Source organism: Saccopteryx bilineata, chromosome 2 (assembly GCF_036850765.1).
Source record: "Saccopteryx bilineata isolate mSacBil1 chromosome 2, mSacBil1_pri_phased_curated, whole genome shotgun sequence".
Lineage (NCBI taxonomy): Eukaryota > Metazoa > Chordata > Mammalia > Chiroptera > Emballonuridae > Saccopteryx > Saccopteryx bilineata.
This window is the reverse complement of record NC_089491.1, coordinates 35,847,937-35,874,823: the sequence shown is the minus strand read 5'-3', so window position 1 is coordinate 35,874,823 and position 26,887 is coordinate 35,847,937. Positions and strand designations below refer to the sequence as shown.

Here is a 26,887-nt window from a genome sequence, read left to right as displayed (position 1 = left end):
ATAAAGACCTGTACAAATGGGGAGATATTTTGGAGGGAATAGAAACTACATAGGGAAAAGAAAACTTAAAATTTTAAAAACCTAGTAGTTTCCTCAGAGATTAGGAGAGACATCTTATGCTTGAAACATTGAATGTTGACTAAAGGATACAACAGAGTAGAGAAATAGAGGGGGCTTTCAACAAGCTGGTATTGTTTTACTTCTTTTTTTAAATTTTTTCCTTTGATTTGAAAAAGAGGAGAGGAAGGGAGAGAGAAAGAGGATTAGAGAGAGAGGCTTCAACTTGTTTCCACGTAGTTTTTCCATTTAGTTGTACACTCAGTGCTTCCTGTATGTGCCCTGACGCAGGATCAAACCCATGACCTCAGTGTGCCAGGGTGATGCTTTATCCACTGAACCATCTGGCCAGGGGCTGTTCTTCTTCTTAACATGGGTGATGAGTCACAAGTATTCTTTTTTTTTTCAAAATTTACATGTGTTTTATTTATGTACTTTTCTGTAGGTATGATATAGTTCACAATTTTAAAAATAACAAGAAAAAATAAAAGGAGTAATAGAAAACATAGGCAAATAATAAAAATCTATCCAGAAAGCCAGGCAGATTTGAAAAAGAGCCAAATAGAACTTAAAGAAGGAAAAAAAAAAGAAAGAAAGAACTGTAAATGGAAATTTAAAAACACATAGGATGGATCAAGTAGCCGGTCAGACACAGCATTAAAAAACAGATTGCAGGCCCTGGCCGGTTGGCTCAGCGGTGGAGCGTCGGCCTGGCGTGCGGGGGACCGGGGTTCGATTCCCGGCCAGGGCACATAGGAGAAGCACCCATTTGCTTCTCCACCCCCCCTCCTTCCTTTCTGTCTCTCTCTTCCCCTCCCGCATCCAAGGCTCCATTGGAGCAAGGATGGCGCGGGCGCTGGGGATGGCTCCTTGGCCTCTGCCCCAGGCACTAGAGTGGCTCTGGTCGTGGCAGAGCAATGCCCTGGAGGGGCAGAGCATCGCCCCCTGGTGGGCGTGCCGGGTGGATCCCGGTTGGGCGCACGTGGGAGTCTGTCTGACTGTTTCTCCCTGTTTCCAGCTTCAGAAAAATACAAAAAAAACACAGAAAACCAGATTGCAAAATATTGAAAAATTACCCAGAATGCAACATAAAGCAACGAGGCAATAGAAAACATAAAGAGCAGTTATGAGACAGAGTCAAAAGTTAATTATTTCAGATATCTATTTGGTGCTTTAAAAGAATAGAGAAAATAAGTGAGAGGCAATATTGAAATAGTGATAGAGAATTTTCTAGAATATATAAATAACATGAATCAAGACTTAGAAAGTCAAATGAATCCCAATAAATAGAAATCCAAATTTACACATATCAGAGTGAAACTGCAGTAGTACTCCAGAGACGAAGAGAAGATCAGCCGGGGGGCGGCAGGTGGGGGGGGGGGGATTATCCAAAGTAACAGTGAGACTGATAGCAGACTTAAAAATAGCAACAATGGATTCCCGCGTGTCTCCTCTGCAAATAGACTCTGTGGCCTAGCACCCTCATTCCTGCCACCCATGATCATGCGCTGAGGTCCACGAGGGGCTGCCACCGAGGTTTCCACCAATCCACAAGCAAGAGCATGGCAGCCATCCCCTCCAGCGGTTCCCTTGTGGCCATCCATGATTACTACCAGTGCCACCTGGTTCCATTTCTGGTAACAGCTCTTGTGGAAGTCCTGAGTTCCCTGGAGAAGCCATCCCCCACCATCCTGGTCTCCCCAAGGCAGACCCAGGTCACTGGTGGGCAAGCTTTTTTTTAGGGAAGTCCACTCTCCGGTTCATGACCACCGTGTTGGAGTCCCCAGAACACTCGGGATTTCCCCAGGCCTCCAGCAGCATGATCCTCTGTGACCTGGCTTGGGAAGCTACAAGGAAGCAGCCTGGTGGCCAGCCTGGCAAAGCCAGCACCGGGCCTCCATCCTCAGTGGCTACTACCAGCCACCAAACTTCCAGAGGCGCTAGGCTCTTTAGAGCCCCTCCCCCACCTCCTCCACTCTCTTCCCCCTCCTCACCCCAACCCATAGACTAGGCAGGCTGTAGCAAGCAGAAGCAGTTAGATTCTTTTTTTTAATCAAAACAGCAAAATACCAAAAAGGAAATTGAGGGAGCCCAGCTCTTTCCTACCCAAACCACACACAAGCCTTCCTAACACCCATAACCGTATGCCTTGCACCACATGGAAAATAAACAACAAGCAGCCAGCAAAAAAAGGAAATAAATAAATAGCAACAATGGAAGCCAGAACTCAGTGGAATATCCTTGATATTCAGAAAGAAAGAAATATCAACCTAAAGTTAAACCTTTAATCAAAAAGAAGAGTGAAACAAAGATTTTCAGAACAATAAAGAGTAAGTTTACCTAAACAAAGTCTTCCTTAAAAAAATAAACTTCAGATCCTGCCAGCTGGCTCAAAGGTGGAGTGTTGGCCCAGCATATGGATGTCCCAAGTTCAATTCCTGGTCAGGGCATATAAGAAAAGCAACCATCTGCTTCTCTCCTCCCTATCCCCCTTCTCTCCTTCTTCCCTTCCCACAGCCAGTGGCTCAGTTGGTTCTAGTATGGCTCCAGGCACCAAGCTTGGTTGGTCTGAGTGCATCAGCCTCAGGTGCTAAAAATAGCTCAGTTGATTCGAGCATTGGCCACAGACGGGGTGCTGGGTGAATCCTGATTGGGGCATATGTGGGAGTCTGTCTCACTATCTCCTCTCCTCTCAAAAAAAAAATATATATATATACTTCAGAAAGAAATAATAATCTAAAATGGAAAGTTGGAGATGAAAGAGTGAATAGTGAGCCAAAAAAAAATCAATCATGTAAATCTAAGTATGCATTGACTATGAATTCTAGTTTGAAAGGAAAAAATATGACTACCACTGAATCCTTAACTCTAGGTTTTGTTGGTTTGATTTCTTCTATAGGTGTACAGAAGATGGGTGTCCACATAAGAAATTTTTTCACACACGTTTTCTCATGCGAATGAGATTAACGCCAGATTGTTCCAAAATGTTGATCTCAACGTCTTCTGGATATCTTTTGATTTTGCATGATCTTGATTTGACCAAGTCTTTAGAAGTAGGCAGCTATCCCATTTTGAGAGCAAGAAGAACTACATCAAGTTCAGGTAAGCTTCTCTTTTTTGAAGAAGTTTCCAAAGAGTCTCAGACATAGGAATAGTATATGTTTCCATTCTGAGAATGATAGCAGGAAGAAGGGAAGAAAATTAAGACATTTCTTTGGAAAAGTCAGTGAGAACTTTTTTCTCAAGGAAATATAATGAGCTATATGTATCTCTGACAGTATTAATTTGTGCCTCTGATCACAAATGATCTAGGAATAATAACTGCTAACTCTAAAAATATTTCCTTTAGCTCTCTGCTAGGCAGAAAGTCTTTTATCGTGTTTCTAAATTATCACTATCTGAAAAATAAGTGATGGCCTAAGACAGTGGTTCTCAAAGTGTGTGCCAGGGTGCACTGGTGTGCCCTAGAAGATTTCCAGATGCGCCTATGGTATTCCAGAGAAATATGTGCCTGTTTGGGACCAAAAAACCAACAGGGTTTTTGGAGTTTAGATTTTTGGGGGACAGAAGTGTGGGGAATTGGCTGTAAACTGACAGTCTGCCCAACCCCTCACCTCACTTGCCTGATTAGGTTGCAAAAGGCTGTTCAGCTGTGGTGCTGGATTGTTTACACTACCCCCCATGTTCCCTGGAAAGACTGGAGGCAAGTTTCTTCTATCCTTTGTTTGGTGTAAAGTTAAGATGATATGTATGGTGGGGGTTTTCTGTACTCAACACAATTAAGAGTAAAAAGAGAGGAATTCTTCAATGTATTGACGAAGAAATGAGAGTTTGCCTTTCAAATATATGCCCAAACATTGAAGAAATCGCTGGGACACATCAGGTTCATGTTTCTCATAAATACAAGAATGAAAAGACAACATATTCACACCAGGACCTGCCGAATTTACTAAATCTTACTAAGAATGTATCTATCTATATAAAAAGATAACTTTTTTGTCATTTTTAAATTTTTTAACCCCTCTTTTTTATGAATTCTAAAAAGCATAACTCAAAAAATGTAACAAAAATGTTTTTTAATATCAAAATAAATTTAATTTTGTTGTATTTATTTTGTTTAATTACCATAAAAACACACTTGGACTTTTTTTTCTTTAATATTTGACTTAATTATTATAACATATTTCTCAGAATATAGTGTGCCTACAATTATTTTTAGGATTTTAAATGCACCCCAACCCTTAAAAAAGTTTGAGAACACTGTTATATCAGTCTTTTCTCTGGAATCCAGCAGAGCTTTGTAATTATATTCAGTATGGAGTTTTAATTTGAAGTCTATATTGTGTCCTAGACTCCCAAATGTCTAGACACAGGTAGGCAGTGGAAAAATAATATATTTAGAACATATAATGTTCATAAATTTCTATTAAAAATTAGCTTCAAATGCTAGACTCTTTCTCCTGTGTGCGCAGGGCCATTTGTGAGGACTCCTCTGTGAATGTGCAGGCCTCATTTTACTGCAGTAGCCCAATTTCACTGCTAAAAGTAAAAATTTAAGTTTTATGAACTTATTTATTTGCAAGCAAGGGATATAATCCTTTTGGATTCAGTTTTTTTTTTCAGTCAAACATTAATAACCAACTTTAGCTTTCTGAGAAGTAGTGATTTAAAGCCCTAGTTGGAATTTTTTTATTAAAAAACCAAGAAGGTTTTCTGACTTCTAAGGGTAATTCTGATATTTAATAACATCAAAGTGAATTAAATTAATAAAAAGCCTCCACAGAACTGTGGGCCACTAGAAATAGAGATTGATTTTTGGAGTACTACATTAAATTCAGCTATCTGGTATTCATTTTTATTTTTCCACAGATTTCATTGTGAAGTTTGTATTGCGTTTCAAAGATAATACATAATGTCAGGAATGATAATAGATGTTTTTGGTATGCTTTAAGAAGGATCTGTCCATGTTCTCAGAAATGAGCCTGTTGTTTGTACCCTATTCTAACATTAAATAATGGGCTGAACAGCTCAGTTCTCATTCCTATCAAATTGGATGCTCCTATGTTTATTTGGTTTATCATTTTTATTTACTTATGCTAGGCATTGGGATAAAAGATTTTAGAAAGGGACTAAGCCTTAGATAGAACACTTCAAATTACTGTCCTACCTCAGCCTTAGTTATAAGCCAGTTTTAAGTGGACATGTACTTGCCATGTTTCAGATGGATTTTAACAGTATGGTTCAGGTAGATGATTAAGAAGTTGAGAGACATTACCAGAATTTTGCTCGGTGTATTGTCAGAACTTTTTGTATTTTTAAGATCTGAGCACTTCATCGAGTTCATCTGGTCCTAGAGTTTCTGGTTCACCTTGTCATCATAATGATTCTAACTCATCCTCTGAGAAACACATGTCACGAGCCTCGCAAAGAGAAGGTAGGTTAAAAGTTGGATTTTATAATCCTGCAACAACAGATTCTACGAAATAGCTTTCTTTGGTTTGGTTTTAATCCATAAAGTTAGCTAGTAGAGATGAGGCTGTTCCTTGCCCCTCAGTTATCTTTTTCAAAAAGCTAAACAGTGTATCTTGGGCTTAAACCTTTGTTGGAATTTAAGCTTTGGTTTAATTTCCTGGACGTAGCTTAGTGTAGTATGGAGAGGAAGGAGTTGGGAAATTTAGATTCCAGTCAAGGTTATTTTGGAAATTAAATGAAATCATAAATGTGAGAGTGCTGTATAAATGTAAGGGGATGAGTTTATCAGGTGCTTGTGAACGGCACGTGGGCCCAGCCCAGCAGGATTTACTCTGCCATTTCCTTATCCGAGCCATCCTGACGGACACAGAGGCGCTGGTGGGATAAAGTGAGCTACAATCTGACTCCGCTCTGCTTTGGCCGTTTGTTCCCCAGCCACTCTGGCAGAGCTGGCTGCTTAGTCTGTTCCTTCAACCTTCTAATTGAAATGCTTTCTACCCATGCAGATTTCACATCTCGTGCCACCCCCGTCTAATCCACATCTAAACTCCCACACCACATCTCGTTTGTTTTCTTTGTAGACTGATGGCTAGATATGTTTTCTTGTGTATGGGATCATCTTTTGCTGATAAGCATGTTTCCTACCTAGATATTTATGGGAAGTATTATAATTAGATTAGTACTGCATGTTTTCCCTGCATGTCATGACCTTTTAAGTGCTTAATAAATGCATACATGACTACTTATGTTAGTAGAATGGTTTGAGAGCCCTTCCTAACCTAACTTACAGTTTATCCTCTTTCTTCTGGTTGTTGAGACTGTAACATTTCACTTTAAGGTTAAAAACTCCTCTGAGAGATTTATGCCCAGATGTGTAACATTTCTCCTTCAGTTTGTAGCAGAAACTTTTTTTCAGATTCTACCTGTTCTCCTTGTTCCTTGGCTAAGGGAAACAAGTCAAGGCTCTAAATAGAGAAAAATCTTTATTGATTAACCTAACCATCCATGAGAAAATAGGAAACTTAATTTAAGAACAATAGTTCACATGCTTGCTTGTTACCTTGGTAAACCCCAAAACAAAACTGTATAGCAGAGCTGTGTCTGGGAGAAGAGATGATGTGTTGGGAGCCTGGGCAGACAGGACAAGCAAATAAAGGAATGGTAAGGGAAAAGAAGGCAGGGCGGTAAGGTTGCTCTTTTTTGTGGGAAATCCTGGATCTTTAGGTGTCAGAATAGGTTAACACCATACTTTGGCAGATGCAATAGCTGCAAAGAGGAGAGGCTTCCAAACTCATTTCAGGATTAAAACTCTATTTTTGACATGAAATTTACTGTGGATTCTTAGGGATGTAGCACAAATGAAAGTGGAGTGACTCTGGTTCAGGTGAAGTTAGGGAAGCCCTTGACCCTGTGGTCTTCCCCCACCCTGTCTGCTCTGGTCCCCAGGTGGTCCCCCCTTTTGCCAGCTCTTGAGGAACTCCAAGGAGCACAGCTTAGACACCACTACCTAGCTATTTAGAATGGGTTTCTTTCCTGCTTTTGTTAGAGATTTTCAAAATTAATTCTTGAAACAGGAGTTTTTCTCAAAAATTATTAAAGTTTTATCACATGTGAAATCATTATTTAGATATACTTTGGTTGTAACAGTGTAACTTAGAGCTTCACCAGTTTCCACCAATGCTGTAGGAATCTAATGGGAATCTTTTAAAAGAAGATACATCTTTTTGAGAAACAATTCACAAAGGTTCTGACAGAGGAAGCTCATTATCTTCAAAGGAATGTTGAAGTATTTCTCTTGAAACTATATTTTTAAGCTGTTTTCTCAATGTCTGTAAAAGTGGTTCTCCGCACACCTGAGGGATATGCCATACTCCCAGAAGCAACAGTGGCTTAATGCAGCAGTCACTTTCATTGGGGGCTCAGCTGGAAGGAAATGATGGGTCACAGCAGAGGACCGCGAATATGTATGATTGGCATGTCTCCCACCCCTTGTTTTGACATGCCTCTATGTGAAGTGTCCTCTCTCACCTCCAAAATTATAGGTCTGTTTGTTGTATACAGTACTGTCCTTGGCAGCCATAAGTCCTGCTCTTTGTGTACAGAATAGTCTTTAATTTATGTAATGGCAGTATTCCTGGCTTTTGTTCTTTCCTTCTGTGTACTAAAAAACACCACGTTCTCTGAGATGAGACTTGTTATCTTTTACTTTCCCAGATTCCTTTCCTGTCACATAACTTTGATTTTACTTAAAGGAAGAGCTTTCTGAGATATAATCCAAATCAAAAGGACCCCTAGTTAGTTTTAATGCCTTAGCTTTAGGTCATTGGTGATTATTCCTGCTGTAGGAACTTGGATTCTTTAGTTCTAGTCATACCTTTCCCCATACCATCACTCCAAAGACACACACTCCATACACATGTGTGTGTGTGTGTGTTTTAAATAAGTGTTAGCATAAGGCAGACAAAGGAATGAAGGTATGGTGGCTGGCTACAAAAATCAAAGCTTTTTAAATTTTTTTTTTTTTCCATTTTTCTGAAGCTGGAAACAGGGAGAGACAGTCAGACAGACTCCCGCATGCGCCCCACCGGGATCCACCCGGCACGCCCACCAGGGGCGACGCTCTGCCCACCAGGGGGCGATGCTCTGCCCATCCTGGGCGTCGCCATGTTGCGACCAGAGCCACTCTAGCGCCTGGGGCAGAGGCCACAGAGCCATCCCCAGCACCCGGGCCATCTTTGCTCCAATGGAGCCTTGGCTGCGGGAGGGGACGAGAGAGACAGAGAGGAAAGCGCGGCCGAGGGGTGGAGAAGCAAATGGGCGCTTCTCCTGTGTGCCCTGGCCGGGAATCGAACCCGGGTCCTCCGCACGCTAGGCCGACGCTCTACCGCTGAGCCAACCGGCCAGGGCAGCTTTTTAAATTTTTTAAAAATTTCTTAAACTTTTTTTATTGAGTTTATTGAGGTGACATTGGTTAATAATATTGTATAGATTTCAGGTATGCAATTTTATAATACACCATCTGAATATTATATTGTGTGTTCACCACCCAAGAAATCAAAACTTTGCCCTGGCCAGATAGCTTAGTTCATTGAAGCATTGTACTGATATGCAGAGATTGCTGGTTCAATCCCTGGTCAGGGCACATACAGGAACAGATTGGTGATTCTCTCTCTCTAAATAAAAATAAAAATAAATAAATCAAAGCTTTAATAAGCTGCCTTAGTCATTTGATAATACAAATCCCACATTCTACTTTTCTTGTATCTCAGGAGTTTCACCACGTAATAGCCTTGAAGTCTTAACCCCTGAAGTTCCTGGTGAGAGAGACCGTGGAAACTGCATCACATCCTTACAGCTGCACCCAAAAGGCTGGGCCACTCTTCTTCGGTGCTCGAGCAACACTGATGATCAGGAGGTATGGGCAGCAGCACTCCACCCTCAACAGGACTGACTGAACAAATTGCCATTGCCATGTGCCTTAACACCCGTCCTTCTCTCCATCCTGGCTGTGGCAGCTGGGAAGTATACTGCTCACAAAAATTAGAGGATATTTCAAAATGAATATGAAGTGATTAAAGAAAAGATGCATTTGATTTTTTTTTATTAAACAAGAACATCAGAAAAGCAAACAACAAGTCAAAGAAAGTTGTTTGATTATGCAAATGAGATGCAAAACCAACTTTTATTTATTTATTTATTTTTAATTTATTCATTTTAGAGAGGAGAGAGAGAGACAGAGAGAGAGACAGGGGGGAGGAGCTGGAAGCATCAACTCCCATATGTGCCTTGACCAGGCAAGCCCAGGGTTTCGAACCAGCGACCTCAGCATTTCCAGGTCGATGCTTTATCCACTACGCCACCACAGGTCAGGCCAACTTTTATTTCATTGGTGAAACTGCATTATAAAAAGGCTGAAAGGGGCCCTGGCCGGTTGGCTCAGTGGTAGAGCGTCGGCCTGGCGTGCGGGAGTCCCAGGTTCGATTCTCGGCCAGGGCACACAGGAGAAGCGCCCATCTGCTTCTCCACTCCTCCCCCTCTCCTTCCTCTCTGTCTCTCTCTTCCCCTCCCACAGCCGAGGCTCCATTGGAGCAAAGTTTGCCCGGGCGCTGAGGATGGCTCTGTGTCCTCTGCCTCAGGTGCTAGAATGGCGCTGGTTGCAGCAGAGCGATGCCCCAGATGGGCTGAGCATCGCCCCTTGGTGGGCATGCTGGGTGGATCCCGGTTGGGCGCATGTGGGAGTCTGTCTGACTGCCTCCCCGTTTCCAACTTAAGGAAAAAAAAAAAAAAAGGCTGAAAGGGCCCTGGCCAGTTGGCTCAGTGGTAGAATGTTGACCTGGCGTGTGGAAGTCCTGGGTTCGATTTCTGGCCAGGGCACACAGCAGAAGCGCCCATCTGCTTCTCCACCCCTCGCCCTCTTCTTTCTCTCTCTCTCTTTCTCTTCCCCTCCTACAGTTAAGACTCCATGGGAGAAAAGTTGGCCCCAGCGCTGAGGATGGCTCCATGGCCTCTGCCTCAGGCACTAGAATGGCCCCAGATGGGCGAGCATCGCCCCCTGGTGGGCATGCTGGGTGGATACCGATCAGGCGCATGTGGGAGTCTGTCTGCCTGCCACCCCCCACTTCTCACTTTGGAAAAATCCAAAAAAATAAAAAGGCTGAAAGTACAGGAGTATCTGCAGGTTCCCAGATCCCCTAATTTTTATGAGCAGTGTACTTTAAAACAGTGATCAGCTTTTTTCCTTCTTCTTGTAAAAAAAAAAAGCCTATATATATAGTAAACATGAAACTGGGTTGTTTCAGCTAGGTTAGCTTAATGTGAGGTTTTGTTAAGCCAATTGAGTATTATAATTTCCTCTTTTTAAAAACTGGGGGAAACTCTGGGAAAGGGAAAGAACTGAACTGAGACTAGGGGAAAAGGCATTATATGACCATATGACTTTACCACTTTGAAGAGCAATCCTCCAAGAATCTCACTAGCTCTAAGATCCACCACTGAAAAAAGGAGAGAAGAGCCTTTGAAGTGTGTAGGATCGGTATTTTAGGGCTTGAACGTCTTAACCCAAGAATTTTTTAAATATCAAGATTGTTGGTCCCTAGCCTGGTAGTTCAGCTGGTTAGAGTGTTGTCTCAATAGGCCAAAATTGTGGGTTCGGACCCAGGTCAGAGCACATACAAGAATCAACCAATGAGGGGTAGAGGGTGAAGGTGTTATATTCAGTGGGATATTTGAATCCATGTAAACACAAATTAAAATTAATAAAATAAAAGAACCAATCGCCTTACCAGGCGGTGGCGCAGTGGATAGAGCATCGGACTGGGATGCAGAGGACCCAGGTTCGAGACCCCGAGGTCGCCAGCTTGAGCGCGGGCTCATCTGGTTTGAGCAAGGGCTCGCCAGCTTGGACCCAAGGTCGCTGGCTCGAGCAAAGAGCAAAGGGTTGCTTGGTCTGCTGAAGGCCTGCGGTTGAGGCACATATAGGGGGGCAATCGATGAACAACTAAGGTGTCGCAACAAAAAACTAATGATTGATGCTTCTCGTCTCTCTGTTCCTGTCTGTTTGTCCCTGTCTATCCCTCTCTCTGACTCTCTCTGTGTCTCTGTAAAAATAAATAAATAAATAAATAAATAAATAAATAAATAAATAAAATAGTAAAATTATTAATAAATAAATAAATAAAAGAACCAATGAATGCATAAATAAGTGGAACAACAGATCAGTGTTTCTCTCTCTTTCACTCTCCCTTTCTCTCTCTGTCTCTCAAGTCAATTAAAAAAAAAATGTGGTCTTGGCCAGTTGGCTTAGCGGTCGAGTGTCGGCCTGGCATGTGGAAGTCCCGGTTTCGATTCCTAGTCAGGGCATACAGGAAAAGCGATCATCTGCTTCTCCATTCCTCTCTCTCTCCCTTCTCTTTCTCTATTTCTCCTTCCCCTCCCATAGCCATGGCTCAGTTGCAAGTTGGCCCCAGGTGCTGAGGACACAAGTCTCCCTAGTGGACTTGTGTTTATGAATTCCAAGAAGGAGCTCCTGTGTGACCTGTCTTGCCTCACTGTTCTTTACGACTGACTCATTACATCGAAGAAGCCAATGTAGGCAGGGGTTATATCAAAGAACTTTGCTTCAGCCCTGATGGGCGAATGATTTCTTCCATGGCTTTCACCTCAGGCACTAAAATAGCTTTAGTTGCCAAGGAATGGAGCAATGGCCCTAGATGGACAGAGCATCACCCCATAGAGGGCTTGCTGGGTGGATCTGGTCAGGGTGCATGCGGGACTCTGTCTCTCTTCCTCCCTCCTTTTCACTTAAGAAAAATTAAAAAAAAAATTGTTGCCTGATCTATGGTGGCATAGTAGATAGTGTGTCAACCTGGAATGTTGAGGTCTTCGGTTCAAAAGCCAAGGTTGCTGGCTTGAGTTCATGTTTGTCAGCTTGATCATGGTGTTGCTGGCTCGACTGTGAGGTCACCAGCTTGAGCCTGAGGTCACTGGTTCAGTCCCTAGTCTAGGCACATATGAGAAGCAATCAATGCATAACTAAGTGAAGCAATGAGTTGATGCTTCTCTCCCTTTCTCCCTTCCTCTCTCTCTTCTCTCTCTCAAAAAAAAAAATTGTTACTCTCAGAAAAAGGATTATTTCTACAGAAGTCACAGTGGCCTCATGAATAAAAGGCTTAAAGCATCATAGTACAGACCCTAGTTTATGAAGATAAGGTTCAATAAAGCCTATATGTTAGTTGGAAGAGGGATAGCATTCATCTAAGTGATTTTTTGCAACAATTCTGTGGCTTTGGCATTCTGTTGAGGTTTTTTAAAAATGGAGCAATGGCCCTAGATGGGCAGAGCATCACCCCATAGGGGGCTTGCTGGGTGGATCTGGATTATCTGTAGCACTATTTGGGGCTCTATAACTTTGGTTTGTCTTTCTCCTTTCTCCCTAGTGGACTTGTGTTTATGAATTCCAAGAAGGAGCTCCTGTGCGACCTGTCTCACCTCGCTGTTCTTTACGTCTGACTCATTACATTGAAGAAGCCAATGTAGGCAGGGGTTATATCAAAGAACTTTGCTTCAGCCCTGATGGGCGAATGATTTCTTCCCCACATGGCTATGGGATTCGCTTATTGGGATTTGACAAACAGTGCAGTGAACTTATTGATTGTTTGCCCAAAGAAGCCAGTCCCCTGCGGGTGATCCGGTCTCTGTACTCTCATAATGATGTGGTACTGACAACAAAGTTCTCTCCAACGCACTGTCAGATTGCCTCAGGGTGCCTTAGTGGACGGGTTTCTTTGTATCAGCCAAAGTTTTAGGCACAACTTACATCAAATAAGCAACTTGTCTGGTATTTGACATAAAAATTACTTCAATTTAGGTGAAGTATTTCCTTTTTAGAAGATCTTAAAAGTTTGGGTCAAGATCCTGATTCTTATGGGTCCGTGAACACACCTGTGACCTGAGTACTGGGCCGTCCAGCGTAATCAGGCGCCACCAAGTGAGACTGTGGAGCAGCGTCTGCAGCATTCCGCGCTCCTGCTGCCTGTGCCACCGAGCTCCCCTCTGGCTGTATTGCATGGTAGCACTTGTCAAGTTTCTTCCCTTTTATTTCTCTTTTGTTATTTTTATTTTGGTGTGGATTTTGTGAACACTTGGCAGGAATTTTGGTTGGGTTAGGAGAACCCGGGACACTAGAATAAAACCCAAAAGTTTGATGTTGGCATACTGGTTGTTAAAAAAGAAATTTCATCTTCACTTATCAGTATACTTCGCCTTTTAAAGTTGCTCTTATGTTTCTTTATAATGAGCACAGATAATGGCATTATTCTCATAACTGTTAGTCTTGCTGCAAAATGTCTTTTAAGCTTCCTGTCAAAATTATACCTATTTTTTCACCATTGAGAGGGTTTCATTGTGAAATTCTAGAAAAAAGTATTATCAGCTGTCTTTGTAATTTACTTGTATGACTTTTAAAATCTCTAGCATGTGTCCTTGGAATTTTGTTCCTGTCAACAGCATTACGGAGGAAAAGGGAAGAAGGAATGGGCTCTGGTCCTTTCTGTTGTATAGCAGAGAATTTATTTATTGGAGTAACACTCTATGTGACCACAGAGTGATGAGAACAGTGTGGCTCGGGTTTCTCTGCCGGGTTATTTGAATCACACAGGATGACATGGTATAGACTGAGTATTGGGGTGGAGCGGGAATTGTGACTGAAGAGGTGTTCTACTCCTCTTTCTCCCATGAGCCAGGGGGCAAAAGGTCCTCTTTGTTAGCATTAGCAAGAGGAGAACTGCAGTCCGCTTCAAGCTGTTGGCATAACTGGCCATCAGTGACTTGGATGGCAAGACTGAGAGCTGACATGAAAACTGTGTGCTGTGCTTTGTCAGGGAGCACAGCAAGTAAGAAGCACGGAGCAGGGCTCAGGCCCCAGGCCTCCCGCCCTGCTGACGTAGGGCTGTCCTCTAGCCTCCTCCACTTTGCTGGGTTGGTGTTGAGAGGGATTTGCCGGAGGTTGGAATCATTCAAGTCCGGTGCTGGCTTTTTCCCTCTTAGATCACATTCTCTTAGGCCACTGGTCCTCAGACATTAGAGCATGTTATGGTCATTGAAGAGCTTGTGAAAAATAGAGAAAATGCCCTCACCTTAGGGGGTTCTGACTCTGCGAGGGAGGGGACAGGGAACTTATTTTTAACAGGAGCATCAAGTGATCTTTTTTCAGATGGCCCCTGCATCACTGTTTGTAAAACAGTACTTAAACATCAGTAACTGCTTTTGTACCCATCAGGCGCTTCAACAACTCCCAGAAGACATTTTGATTATTTTTTAAAAAATAATAAGTAAGTGAAAGCATTTTAGAGGTAGAAAATAACATGTAATCAATCTCATTATTTAAAGAATGAGAGAAGTGACTTGCCTGAGGTCATCCTGAAAAATTAATGGCAGAGCCAGGTCTCGAGTTAAAGTCTCCTAATTCCTTGCTCAGGGCAATTTCTACTATACTATGGTGTCTGTTCAAACAGTGACTATGAATGAACACTTTATTTTGTCTTTAAGTTGTATTATTGTGAATACCCTACCCATAAACTGGCCAGTAGATGGAAGCAGGTAGGCATGGGAGCAGATGCTGGGAATTCCAGCCATAAAAAGAAAAGTATTTTAAATCTTGTGGAAATGTTTAAGCAACCCAAATAGGTGAATAAAAATGACACTTTTTCTGGTAGGGCCTACCAGACAGCCATTCACACACATGTGTAGAGTTTACATCTTAGTTGGAACAATGTTGGCTCTAGAACAAATTTTAAAAATTAGATCAATTTACCATGAATGTTTAAAATTTGCAAATTTTTTAGTCATCAAAAAAATTCTGACAAAATACAGTGAAAACACAGGTTTGCCATAAACTTTAAAAAAAAAAATTCTTTAGAAGAAAGAGGTTTGGAAGCAAAAACAATTGTTAACATTAGAAGTAAGCTACTAAGTACAACAATTGTATTGATAATCAAAAGGCTTGCACCCCCTTTGGAGGGAGTTCCATGTCAGACGCTGGGTGCACATGGTGTCCAGCTCTGAACTTCAGTCCATGATTGTTCAGCCACTATAGAGCACCTGTCTCGTGTCAATAGTGTGCATACTTTACTGATCCTCACAGAAACCTTGCAAAGTAGGTGGCAGAAGCACCACTTTTCTTTGACGGAAATGAAGGGTCAGAAAGTTTAAGTGATTTGCCTTAAGTCACAGAGCTGGGCAGCATCACTGGGATTCAAAACCAGGCCCATTTGTTTTCATCCAAAGCCTGTGCTTACTACCTACCATTCTGCCCTTTAGTTTGTAAAGGACGGTAAACTGGCCTGTTAATTTACTTGTTTAGGATCCTCTGGAAGTTATTACAGAGCTGGCTTACCTTCTGCACCATGTCAAAGAACATTTACAAGATTGACAATTTCCATTAGAATTAATACCATAAACTGAAGAACATACATACAGTCTATGCCTAACTAAAAAACCTCAAGCAGGATACATAGTTATAAAATAAAGAACAATAGAAGATAAATAGCCATGTATAAAAATATAGCCACACAGATGAGATTTAGAAATCAACAGCCAGCAAACTCAACAAAACAACCTTTGTCCTCTTTGTGGTATGATCATGATCATGAAGTCTTCATGGGTATTAATCAAGGAATTTAGTCATCAGCAATGGCATACATACTATCGGAAGATATTACACCTTAAATTTCAAGGTCCTATTTCTTAGAATATAAAATCTAATCCGTGTGCTTTTATTAAATTATATTTAGTCATTTTTATTCATGATAATAAATGTATTATAATTGGTAATAGTAATATAATTGTTGGTAAGTGTAGTATAAGTTATATTTCTGTTTTCAAAAGCTTTCTGTAGAACAGTATATTTATGGCAATGCTATGTTGGATGAGTTTAGGAACATCAAATATATAATAGTTCCTTATTTTCAATTGTGAAAACAAATGGCGAAAGCAGAAAAGATCTCTATTTTAATCTTTTGAAAATGTGTGTGGTCTTTTTTCTCAGAAGCCCAAAGAACATGTATATTTTGTTATTTCTCATTGTTACATCCTTGAGAAGAAGTTATACCAAAAATTTTAGAAAAACAAGCAAGGAAAACGTAAATCACATGCTCCCCACTCCCATGTCTACTACTAAAATCACATTATACCATTAGTATTAAAGTTTTGTTTGCTAGAAAGTGCAATATAGAAAAAATATTCTGAGAATCTTTTAGAGGTCCAGTGTTTCCCAATTAGTGAGAAGATACGTTATTGGCACCCTTTAGTATCTGTTAAGCTTGTGTTTAGCAAGAGAAATATTCTGATAACTTACTGATGACAATCAGCCCCACTCAGTGACCTGCAGTCACTGAAAGCTATGAAATTTCACTACATAATAACCTGTGTTGGTCATGAAGGAAAGCTGGTATATGTTGGACAACTAATGCATATCTCTTAAGTGCCAAAGTTTAAAAGTTGTAATTATTTTTGATGTGAGTCATTCAGATATGTTAGTATACCTCCCTGCCTTCTTAAACAGCATGCTCATTATAATTCACTTCTTCATGATGAAAAGTAAAAGTTATATTCATGTATCATTACAAATATCCAGGGAGCTCTGGTGTATATAAAATAACTCATAAAATGTAAAGGGCTATCACAGTATGAGTTAATATCAGTCATTATAAAGTGATCCCCACAGCCCTGAGGTATATACAATCATTTGCCTCAGATTGCTGGTGTTTTGTTTTTTTAATTTAAAAATGGTTTATATCTGCTCAGCAGTTTGTTCTGTCTCCTTCCACACTATTTATTGGCATGCCTGCCTTTGACAAGCCCCCCACTTCTGTCTAGTGTGTTGTGTTCGTCTGCCACAAGCTGGGACATGAGGTAACCAGCCTGCTTTGTGTCTCCAGTGCTGGACAAGCTCTGGGTGCACAGCCTTTGAGACAGCTCTTTTGGTTGCTTGCCACCTTTCTGACAGGTTCACAATAGCCTCTGGATGATAGAAGTTTCCAGTTAAAACCTAGCCTAGTGGGGTTTTTTTCGTTGCCACTAGGCAAAATACTACAAACTAAGGATGTTGCTATATTAAGGAATTAACAGCAGTGTACCAAAGAAAGCAAAGCACCAACAAAGGCTCTGTGTTTGCACAGGGTTTTTCATGCTTTTAAGAAAAAAAAATGCAGGGGGTGGAGGGGGGGACAATGGAAATCAAATCCTGATAGATTTAAGAGTATTTTTGGTGCCATTAAATGTTGTCAATAACCATTAAAATATATGCTTAAATTATCACATGTTGTTACAAATATAGTTTAGTCTCATTGCACAATAAGATTGTGCCAAAATTTATACCCTAAAGATGATTCTTAAAAATTTCTCCCATTCAAATGATAATGGAAATTATTATCAAAGGAAAAGTCTCAAATTTACCTGTATTCTGCTCTCTTTAGTTGCAAATGAAGTAGCCGTAGAAAATGGGTTTTATCAAATGTTCCAAAGGACCCATCTCACACATACCTCCTCTATGTGTGTATATATAAATGTCACTATAAATGAAAATGAAAATGTCACCCGGAGATAATAAAATAATTGTTGAAATTTAAATCTGGTCCAAAGTATTTAAAATAGAATTTTCAGCTTTCTTAAGTTTCTTCCCCATTTAGATTTCATAGATTTTACATTAAGAAATTGAATATTTGAATTTTCTTTTAAATTTCATTGCATCTTCTGTTTCCAGACTGCTTTCTGGTAAATTTTAGATTCACATTTTCAGGAAATTTGGAATGTTCCAGACAATATACACAGGAAGTTTTCTTACTGGGCTCTGAGGTGCTATAAGCTCTTACGCTAGACTGGAAGCTCCCCAAGGGCAAGACTGCCGCACCTACTCCTGCATCCCCAGTGATCAGTCAGCGGAGGGTCTGACAGAGCAGTAGCTCCATAAATATCTGTTGAACGAGTCAAGTGAACCTCCACCGTATGTGGCCTCAAAGTTCTCATGAAGCCAGAATGGATGTGCAGATTATTCAGTTCTGAAGGAATCTGTCACTTACTACAAAGAACACATATTTCTTCTGACCATAGGTCAGAAAAATGAAGCATTTCTCATTGATCTAGAAAACAGGGTAAAACTCAGTTTTTCATTCAATCAACATTTGAATCCCTACTAACTATATGCTTAGTCCAGTACCAGGGACTCGAGGAACAAAGATAAGTAAGGTGCTGGGATTGCACAGCTGCAGCTGAAATGGACTAGATGCAGGGCTGGCTTCCTGGGTGTGCGGCCTGCGTTGGGAAAGGTCTCATGCTAGGGTTCATGCTGTACTGGTGCCATCTTGAAATGCTTAATTTTTTGAACAAGGAACCCATATTTTTATTTTGCACTAGACTCATAAGTTATGTGGCTGCCCTGGCTTAGATATTATCATTTTGACATGGTAGAAACAAAAGAATAAGAATTACTTTATCTTTTCACATTCACTGCAAACTAGCCACAAAATGAATGATTTAGTAAAATAACTTACAAAACCTAAAACTGAAACAGAAGTACCTCCCTCCCAACAAACTTTTTAACAGATGAAATGTTCATTTCAGAAGTAGAAAAGCTTTCTAAAAATGTAATGGACTTTTTACCTTTTTAATTGAATTGCTTTTGAGTTTTTCAGATGGATTACTGTAGAGTTATAGGTGAATGTATTATCTACATCCATACCTACATACAACTTTAAGGTTTTAATAAACCTTTCATTAATATATGCACTGAGTATTTTGGTCTAAGTCTACCTCCTAATGTACTTTCAATAATAAAAGCTACTCTGAAACCCTGACACACTTTTGTGTGTGCGGTTAACCTGTTTAAAAGGTTGATGGCAAACTTACATTTAGCAGTAATTTGAATATTTTTGTTGAAATCTCTTAGATGTTCATCTTTAGACCAGAATTGGGCATAAAGTTTTGGCAGAGGCGGCGGTTTGGGGGTTCTTGTTAGTCCAAACGTTTCCAGTCATGCAACCCTATCAGAAAACATTAGAGAATACATTCCAAATGTTGATAGTTTATAAATTATGTATACACATATACTACTGTACTGATCTATATGCAGATTATAAACTATGTACAGAGATAGAGTTGAAAGAAATCCATTCCTTCCACAGACCATATGCTTCCACGGGCACGTTTCTTGTTCTGAAGGCCACTGTTCAAAAATGTAGAATTGGCATTTCACTGAAAACACTACTGAGATCTGATCTGTTTGTTCATGTTCTGGCCACTTACAAGTTTATTCGATATGAGTTATGTTTTGTAGAGTTTTATAAATTAGTTCTTTATTCAGTAACTATTCAGTAACTATAAATAGAAAGCATAGTTGACAAATGTTTACGTTTGTCAAGCTGCATCCAGTGACTGGTTCTCATGTAGACAATGTAGAACATGCTGTTTTCTTCACTGTTCCCCAGAATGACTTTTTCTGTAACAGTGTGATTGGTGGTTCGTTTTGTCATACCATTTCAATTCACTAGAAAAATGACAATCACATTTGTGATACTCACTTTTCTCATAAGTCAATGAAGAGAAAACAGAATGAATCCCTTTCAATTATTCTATAAGGTGAACCATTTAGATAAACCCATTTAATCATAGCACTAATTATCACTATTTCAGTTATTCCTGTGCCTGACATACTATTGGCTATTTAAAAATAGGTATTTTTATTTAAAAAGAAAATGGTTATTTGGTATGCATTTACACCAATGAGCTAACAATTTATATTAGTTTTCTATTACTGATAAAACATGACCACAGACTTAGTGGTTAAAACAACACAAATTTATGTCCACTGAGTTTTCTTCCAGGCCCTTCCTTCTGGCAGAGGACACGAAAGTGGTGCTCAAACTCGAGCACGTGTTGCTGTCACCTGGAGGGCTTATTACAACACAGACCGCTGGGTCCACATCCAGAGTTTCTGATTCACAGGGCTGGCGTGAGAGCCTCCGGTTTGCCTCTCTAACCAGAACCCTGTTGCTGCTGTGGGTCTGGAGCCCACAGTTTGAAAACTGTGGCTATTAAAAATGCAGTTATGAGTTTAGATTTCTCTGGGATGACACATCCCGGCATCTTGACGTAGACACAGGAAGCCAGTTTAGCGAAGATCCTGACTTTAGAAGTTGATACTGCAGATGGACCATGTGCATCCATCTCATCAGCTACACCAGTCAGTACGTTGTCTGGTTGGCCATCCTCCAGGGAGAGCTGAGTCTTTCCTAATTGAACATAATATTTAAGTGACCGAGCAGCCAATTACGCTAAGATCATCTTACCTTCTCAGGAACAGACTGGTGCCATGTGGCGTATCTTCTAACTCAAAAAGAGGAGCACTGCTATAGAAATACATCTCTGGTGTGAGTTCTATGAGCTGCAGCTGCCAGAAAAATAACAACGGGAACTAACAGGGCAGAGACAGCTCAAAACAGTTTTTCACCTTTCTTTGGGAAATAGCTGTTTCTATTGAAAGCCATTTAAATTATGTGTACACGAGACTACTGCATTGACGTTAACTTGCAAAAGCCCTTCACTCACAAAGGTTAGTGTTTGGGTAAAATGAAGGATCCAAATTTCATTGTTAAAAGATTAATTTTTAAAAGTTAAATTCAGACCTATTCTGAATACACTGTATTTATTAAGCAGTTATTAACTAAATAGTATTTTTGTGTGTGTACTTAATAAACGTACATAATTAAAAGAAGTATTTCCTGGTATTTATTGAAAGTTGCAGTGTATTGACAGGGAAATTATGATCCCTACCCTGGTCCCTTCAAGGGGTAGGTAGATTTCTCACTTCGGGTAGTCTCAAGAAAAAATAAGTTGATTAAGCTCTATTTTACCTACCAGCCCTGTCACAATGTGGGAGGGGGGAATTGCAGTATTCTGGGCCTGAGGGGAGTGAGGAGGGTGGCTACCATATCATTAGAGGGAAAGAGAGGGAATTACTATCCATACAGTTGAATTCCCCTCCAGCAAGTGCTTTTGTATAGTACCTGCCCATGACTTCATGGCACTCTAAGAAGAACATACTAAAAGAATGAAACTGCATCTCTTAACATATCGCTAACATCAAATATTGTGATAAGACCCTAATGATTTTTCACAATTTTATTATAAAAAGATTCAAACATACAGCAAAGTTTAAAGAATTTTACAGAGAACATCTGTTCACCAAGATTCTACCATTGACATTTTACTATGCTTGTTTTGTCCCTTATCTAATACTCTATCAGTCCATCTTAATTTCTTATGTATTTTGAATAAACTGCAGATATCTGTACCCATCCTTCTAAAAATCTTCAGCAGTACATAAAAGTAACTTAAGTTCAATTATTTTTTGTTAAAAATTTTCCACGATTGAAGCCCACAAATATTAATGGCATGTCTTCTAAGTTTACACAAATGTACACACACGTGTAACCCAAACCGGTATCATGATAAAGATTACTACCATCACCCCAGAAAGTTCCCTGCTGCCCCTTCCCAGTTAATTCCCTTCCCCACTCCTCCCAGAGGCAACCACTGTGTTTTCTTTTCCACCATGGATCTGCCTGAATTTCAGATGAGTGGAATTCTACTTTATGCATTCCCCATAATTTTTAAAAGAGAAATTCCTAAGAAAAAGTGTCTCTGAAACAGGGAGAGTAATAGTAAGAAAGACAACTTCTGAGATCAGATGATTCACTCATTGAACCAATATGAGATCTCTAGTCTATAGACAGAAAGATCAGAAGGCAGTCCTTGCCCTCAATGGAGTCACAGTGAGTGACAGGATACAGCATAAACACCATGCAGAGAGCAGGGTCTAGACAGCCATCACGTGCTACAGGAGATCCACCTGGTCTAGCCTGGGTGTCACTGGGGCATCAAGGAGGTTTAAATTTTCACTTTGGAACTTGTCTCAGGCATTCAATGCTCCGTATTTCTACAAGTCTAGAATCTTATATCTCAAAATTATTTGTCTTTAAATAAGGGCAGTTTCATAGTACTGAGCAGATGCAAGGCAAATGTGCTAAACAAACAAGAAACTATCTCTGAAGCCAGTAGCCGCGGCCACCATCACAACCGCCTGGCTCATGCAGGTTCACATTTGATTCAGACAGATCGTAATGAAACAACGGAGCCAAGAACTGGTGGGCCATCCTTTATTTTAGCTCACAACCAGCAGGTGAGAAAATACACACAGTGGGGAAAACACTTCCCTTTCCATTCAGAGCTCCCAAAGCCACTGACTTTCTCCAGTTTTCCCTAGAATCAAAGGCCTCACCAGCCTTATTCACCTCTGTTCCCTTTCAGCTCCCGGCCATCTTGCTCCCTGCCTCCTCTACAACCACGTGACCTCTCTCCTCTGCAACACCATGGTCTCCTCTCTACCAAAACGGTCTCCTGGCTCCTCCTTTTAAAACTTTTCAGTGGGAAAGCCCTCCTCCAGCACATACTAGCATAACCAAGCCCCTTCCCAAGCAGAAAGGCAATTAACCATATCACCTGGGTGATGGCCACTCACGTGGGCAGTGCCATTTTTAACAATAAAAGTGAGCAAAACTAGAAAATACAGATTTTACAAACTTATTTGCCCAACACTACCAAAGGCAAAAACTGAAATTAAGGATTCTGTTTTTCTCTAGTTTGAGTTCATATAAATGCAAATATACTCAATAATGCCCCCAGACACAAAAACAACATGCTGCCCTGTTCCTGGGTGGAAGTAGCGGAAGCTTTGAAGCGCTCTATACCCCAACAGCACTGCCGTCACACCTATTACATCTCCACGTTCAGGCCTAACTTTTTACTTTCATATTTTACAAATTAAAAGTACTTGGTTTCCATACATACCCAATTTTCCCTACTATTATGTCTTTCTTGAAATTCTATGGCTGCTTCCTAGTGGGGAGTCCCCAAAACTCTGGAAATTTCTTTTTAAAATCATTCTTTTCCCAAAAACTAAGAGAGGGGTTAAGGAAAGTTCTGAAGCCTCTTTTTACCCAAGGGAAAGGAGAAAGCTTTATACCAGGAGGCTCCTAGTACTGTAGTTACGATGAACTTTGAAAGAGGAATTAGTTCCTTTTGTCTAGTATCTGAAACAAAAGGGTAGCATCTTGTAACTAAATGCATTCCCCTTTCGTGGTGTACTTTGTTCTCAGGAGCAAGGAACTGCTGACTCATCACGACTGGTTTTTGTCAATGATTAGAGGAGGTAGTTTGCTCTAAACAAAACAAATTAACATCTTCGTGACACTTCTACTGTAACAAAGTAGCAGTCAATGACTATTTTAAAAGACGTTTTCTTCCTGTCCTGGTTGGTCAGCTTCATTCGCTTACAGACAGTGCAAGGAGGGATGAGAAAATGGAGTGCCTGTACATACATCCAGTCCTGACTCACGTACAAACTTTTTTGTCTCAAATTGGCCAGGAAAATCAAGAACACTCATCAGTCATTTAGCTCATGTATGTCTCAGACTTATGTTTGTGTCCCCCAAAGCTGGTAGGATGAAGTCTTTATACCCTGCTATGTGATGGTATTTAGAAGTGGGGCCTTTTGGAGGTAATGAAGTTAGATGAGGTCATGAGGTTCTCTCTCTCATGAGAAGACACAGTGAGAAGTCTGCACACCAAGAACAGGCCTCTCTCTGGGAACCAAATCTGCTGGCACCTTGATCTTGGACTTACCAGCCTCACGCCATCCACTCTATGGTATTTTATCTTGGCAGCCTGAGCAGTGTAAACATTCTCCTTAACCTCCATGACCCATCAAGGAGTGGTCAGACAGAATATTCCAGAATGCTGTGATCCCGAATTTCCCATGTCCTTTTACTCTCAAAAAAACCTTTTTTTTTTTGAGAGGAAAGGAGAGAGGGACAGGGTGGGGAGGGGGGAGAAAGAAGGGAGGAGAGAGAAGCACCAACTCGTTCCACTTAGTTGTGTCATTATTTATGTACCCTGACTAGGGCTCGAACCACCAACCTCAGGGGTCGAGCCAACAACGCCCTTGGGGTTCAGCCCTGATGGGGTTTGAACAAGCAACCTTGGGCTCATGCCGGACCAACGTTCTATCCACTGCACCACCAGCCAGGGTACTCTTGATTCTTAAAGAAATATTTATCAGCTATCAACCGGCTGTCAGCCACTGTGCCAGGCACATAAAACACTGCCGACTACAGCAGATTCCCCACTTATGGAACTGGCATTTGAAAGGGGCAAGAAGCACCAAACGATCACAGGATAAGTTAAAACAGAGATGTGGTGATGTAAGAACATTTTTAAGAGGGGAAACTAGACTTAGTCCTGAAAGTGTGAGCCATCTTCCCTGACCTATGATCTCAATCTCAGATCTTCAGCAGGAGATATGGAATCAGAGCTGGGTACAGGGCTCAGGGCAAAGGAGCTCGGCATGGGTCAATGCCAGGAGACGAAGAGTACAGAAGTGCTTGTGCTGAGGGGAGTGACTAGGCAAGGCAGTTTTAGTGGGATCATTTTGCAGCAGGAAATGGCCCAGGAAGGGAGTATAATAGACATCTAGACAACTTGATGGAAGAATTTATTAGTAGCCGGCAGAGCACGTAAAGTTAGTAGCACCAAAGCACAAGCTCCCCAGTTAGTTTTTCTGAATCTTATATACCTTTACAGCTTTAGTTTTCATGTGACAAGTGCCTGATTTCTTTGACTTCTTTGTCTGCTGACCTACATGACTTTCGAGTCTCCAGGAGGGGAGGGGGTAAGAGGGGAGGTTTGGACTGTCTGTCCTTGACTATTCACATATCCCATTTTTCTTGCTGGTGCTGCGAGTTTATTTCAGGGAACTGATAAAGGGGCTACAGCTGTGGTTTGTAACTTTTCAAACTTTCTCAGTCAGCCCTTCCTCCCTCAGTCTGAAACCCTGAGGTCACTGGCTTGAGCATAAGACACTGCAGTCCCCTCTCCTGCATTCTTCTGGTTTCTCCCCTTTTCAATTTCATCTAAAAAAAATTAGCAAAATGAAAAATGGATTAGAAAGGAGAATTTAGATAATACTGTTCTCCATTTCTGCTTCAAAATCAGATATGCTCATTAGGAAAATAACAAGTTCCCAATTGGAATCTTCAGTTACTAAATGGACTAAGTTGGGAAGCAGCCTCCCAGGAGACTAGGGTTGCTCTGCAGCTGTGTGAGCGCCCCTTGGGGCCCTTGCTGGCCCCACCTGAAGAAATGTCTACTCCACTCTCTCTCTGCTCTATCAAGGCTGCTGCGGGTGGGTTAAAATGACATTGCATCAAAATCAAAACTGAAATGAGATGCTACCTCACACCTGTTAGATTAGCTATTATCAACAAGACAGGTAATAAAAAGTGCTGGAGAGGCTGTGGAGAAAAAGGAACCCTCATTCACTGTTGGTGGGAATGTAAAGTAGTACAGCCATTATGGAAGAAAGTATGGTGGTTACTCAAAAAATTAAGAATAGAACTACCATATGACCCAGTAATCCCTCTACTGGGTATATACCCCCAAAACTAAAAAACACTGGTACATAAAGACACATGCAGCCCCATGTTCACTGCAGCATTGTACACAGTGGCCAAGACATGGAAACAACCAAAAAGCCCTTCAATAGATGATTGGATAAAGAAGATGTGGTACATATATATATACCACACACACACACACACACTATGGAATACTACTCAGCCATAAGAACTGATGACATTGGATCATTTACGACAACGTAGATGGATCTTGGTAACATTATGAGCGAAATAAGTAAATCAGAAAAAACTAAGAACGGTATGATTCCATACATAGGTGGACACAAAATTGAGACTCATGGGCATAAATATGAGTGCAGTGGTTATCAAGGGAGGGGAAGGGAAGAGAGGGACGGGGTGGTGGGAGTGGAATAAAGAAAACCAAAGGGTGAAGGAGGACGACTTGATTTTGGATGATGGGTATACAACATAATCGAATGTCAAAACGATCTGGAGATGTTTTCTCTAAATCTAAGTACTCTGGTTGACCAACGTCACCCCGTTAAAATTGTCCAAATAAAATTATTTAAAAAAAAATGACATTGCATCAGATGACATGTAAAACACCCCTTTTATCAATTCTGAAGTTCAAGATATTCACATCTTAAAAACAATTTATTCATTGCTTTTACAAAAAGAAAAGAGAAACACCGATCCGTTCCTGTATGTGCCCTGACCAGGAATCAAATCCACAACCTTTGCATATTGGGATGAGGCTCTAACCAACTTAGCCTTCTGGCCAGGACAGGATCTTCACTTTTATAATGAATTTCTACCCCAAACTGGAGTTTCAGAAACATTTTACAGCAACTGCTCCTTTACCCAGTGATCCTCATCAAGCTACCTCAACTACCCCTTGACACAGGGAGCATCTTACAGTTTAACATGCAAACCAACAGTGCAGCTACTCTAACTTCACTCTAACACGAAGGAGCAACTATGAAGTTAAAAACACATATACAATTCTTGAAAAGCATGAACATCCAGACCATCTAGCTGGGGGTAACCATGACCTGAAGGTATAGGATTGTACAGAGATTACTAGTAAACTGAATTTACCAAGACAGTTTTATACTCTGTAGAAAATAAATGCACTTGACAAAAAGCTATAACAATTGAAATGCTGTTTAGCTCTCTGGAAAGTTACGTGGAACTCCTCTTGATCAAAGATGGATAAATGAAGGATTGTTCAATCAATAAAGTCATCAGGTGAAGCTGCTGAGAGAGGAGTGTGCTAAGTGTATTATCAACAAAAATGAACAGACCCGTTTACTACACAAAAAGGAAGGCACTAG

The 26,887-nt window shown here is 40.8% G+C and overlaps 1 protein-coding gene and 1 pseudogene across 3 annotated transcripts in view; both read left to right on the top strand.

The window, feature by feature from the left end:
* The window catches only part of DCAF10 (DDB1 and CUL4 associated factor 10), a 57,797-nt gene extending 37,025 nt beyond the window's left edge, over positions 1-20,772 (top strand). The window contains exons 4-7 of one of the 3 annotated variants that reach the window (XM_066256702.1): positions 2,957-3,159; positions 5,378-5,491; positions 8,799-8,944; positions 12,465-20,772. In XM_066256702.1, the coding sequence (XP_066112799.1) occupies positions 2,957-3,159; positions 5,378-5,491; positions 8,799-8,944; positions 12,465-12,833 (832 nt within the window). In that variant the 3' untranslated portion in view covers positions 12,834-20,772. Of the gene's footprint in view, positions 1-2,956; positions 3,160-5,377; positions 5,492-8,798; positions 8,945-11,520; positions 11,670-12,464 lie in introns of those variants that run through there. The other 2 variants (XM_066256704.1, XM_066256703.1) reach the window with 2 other exon arrangements.
* Positions 1,559-2,389, top strand: LOC136322795 (pancreatic progenitor cell differentiation and proliferation factor pseudogene; annotated as a pseudogene).
* Positions 20,773-26,887: the final 6,115 nt, after the last annotated feature.